The sequence below is a fragment of the Geosmithia morbida genome, assembly GCF_012550715.1.
Source record: "Geosmithia morbida isolate 1262 chromosome Unknown scaffold_0, whole genome shotgun sequence".
In the NCBI taxonomy this organism is placed as follows: Eukaryota; Fungi; Ascomycota; class Sordariomycetes; order Hypocreales; family Bionectriaceae; genus Geosmithia; species Geosmithia morbida.
The window spans coordinates 2,422,022-2,423,187 of NW_023336187.1; the positions used below are offsets into that span (position 1 = coordinate 2,422,022).

Genomic DNA, 1,166 nt, shown 5'->3' on the forward strand with positions numbered 1-1,166 from the left:
AGGCTCTTGACCGTGCCGGCGTCGAGGAGGGTCTCGGCGTTGCTGAGAAGGGTGACGATGCCCCTGATCTCGTCCTCCTTGAGCAGGGGCTGCAGGGCAGAGAGGATGCCGTCCAGGTCGAGGCTGGTGAGCTTCTTGAGCAGCGGGCGGACCTCGCCGAGGAGGGGCGAGACGTCGCCAATGAGCGACTGCGTCTCGTTGACGAATGCGGGCGTCAGGAGGCTGGCGCCGTTGGTCAGGACATCCTCGATGTTCTTGATGTTGCTCTCGGTCAGGAGCTTGAGGGCGGCCTTGACGATGCCGGCGAGGTCGACATCCTTGATCTCGTCAATGAGGCTCTTGAGGTCGAGCTGGTTGAGGAGCTGGACCAGGGGCTCGGCCTCCTGGAGGAGGCTCCTGGCAATATTGGGGATGGGCGGCCGCAGGGTCTGGGCGAGGTAGATCATGGAGTCGTGCAGCCCCTGGACGAACTCTGTGGTCAGGAGGTCCAGCGCGGCGTTGATGAGCTTCGGCAGGTCACCCAGGGCCTCGATGAGCTTGGGGATGGCGCTGAGCGAGTCACCGAGGTCGCCGAGGCCGCCGATGTCCAGGATCTGGGATCCTCCGTCATCGCTGCTGTCGCTGGACGATGACGAGCCACCGGTGCTGGTGCCCGTGGCGGTGCTCTCGCTGGCGCTGGCGCTGGCGCTGGCGGTGCTGGTGCCGGCGATGCCACCGATTATGTCGGTGCTGGTGTCGGGGTCGGCGCTGGTGTTGGCATCTGCGTTTGTCCCGTTGCCTGTCTGCCTGGCCTTGAGGGCGATTCTCTGCGTGGGCTGGCGCCGTTGCTGCTGCTTGAGCAGGGCGGTCAGCTCCGCCAAGGTCTCAGTAAGCTCATTCCTGGGCACGAGAGCGAGGTTGTGCCTTGCGAGAAGCTCGTCGAGCTGGATGTCGCCCAGGTTGAGTGACGGGGCGCCTTCAGCAATGGCGCGAATTGGGGCCAATGCGGCCAGGAAGATGGATGCAAAGCGCATGGTGGCCCAGCTAGTAGCTGTGCACCCCTTGTGAGTCGTCGCGGGTTGCCGTCGTCCTCGAGCCTTCTTCCCTTGTCCTCGTCTCTGTCTCTATCCTCCTAACTATGGGCGGGACTTCCTCTGCTCGTATGCGTCGGAGAGAGGAGGGGGGAG

General features: G+C 64.4%; 1 protein-coding gene across 1 annotated transcript in view; it reads right to left on the reverse strand.

Moving 5' to 3' along the window:
• GMORB2_0732 (uncharacterized protein) overlaps positions 1 to 1,013 on the reverse strand; it is a gene marked incomplete at both ends in the record, with an annotated part of 3,950 nt that extends 2,937 nt beyond the window's left edge. Inside the window, one exon of the mRNA XM_035462716.1 lies at positions 12 to 1,013. Coding sequence (XP_035325646.1) covers positions 12 to 1,013 — 1,002 coding nt within the window. The remainder of the gene's footprint in view (positions 1 to 11) is intronic.
• Positions 1,014 to 1,166: the final 153 nt, after the last annotated feature.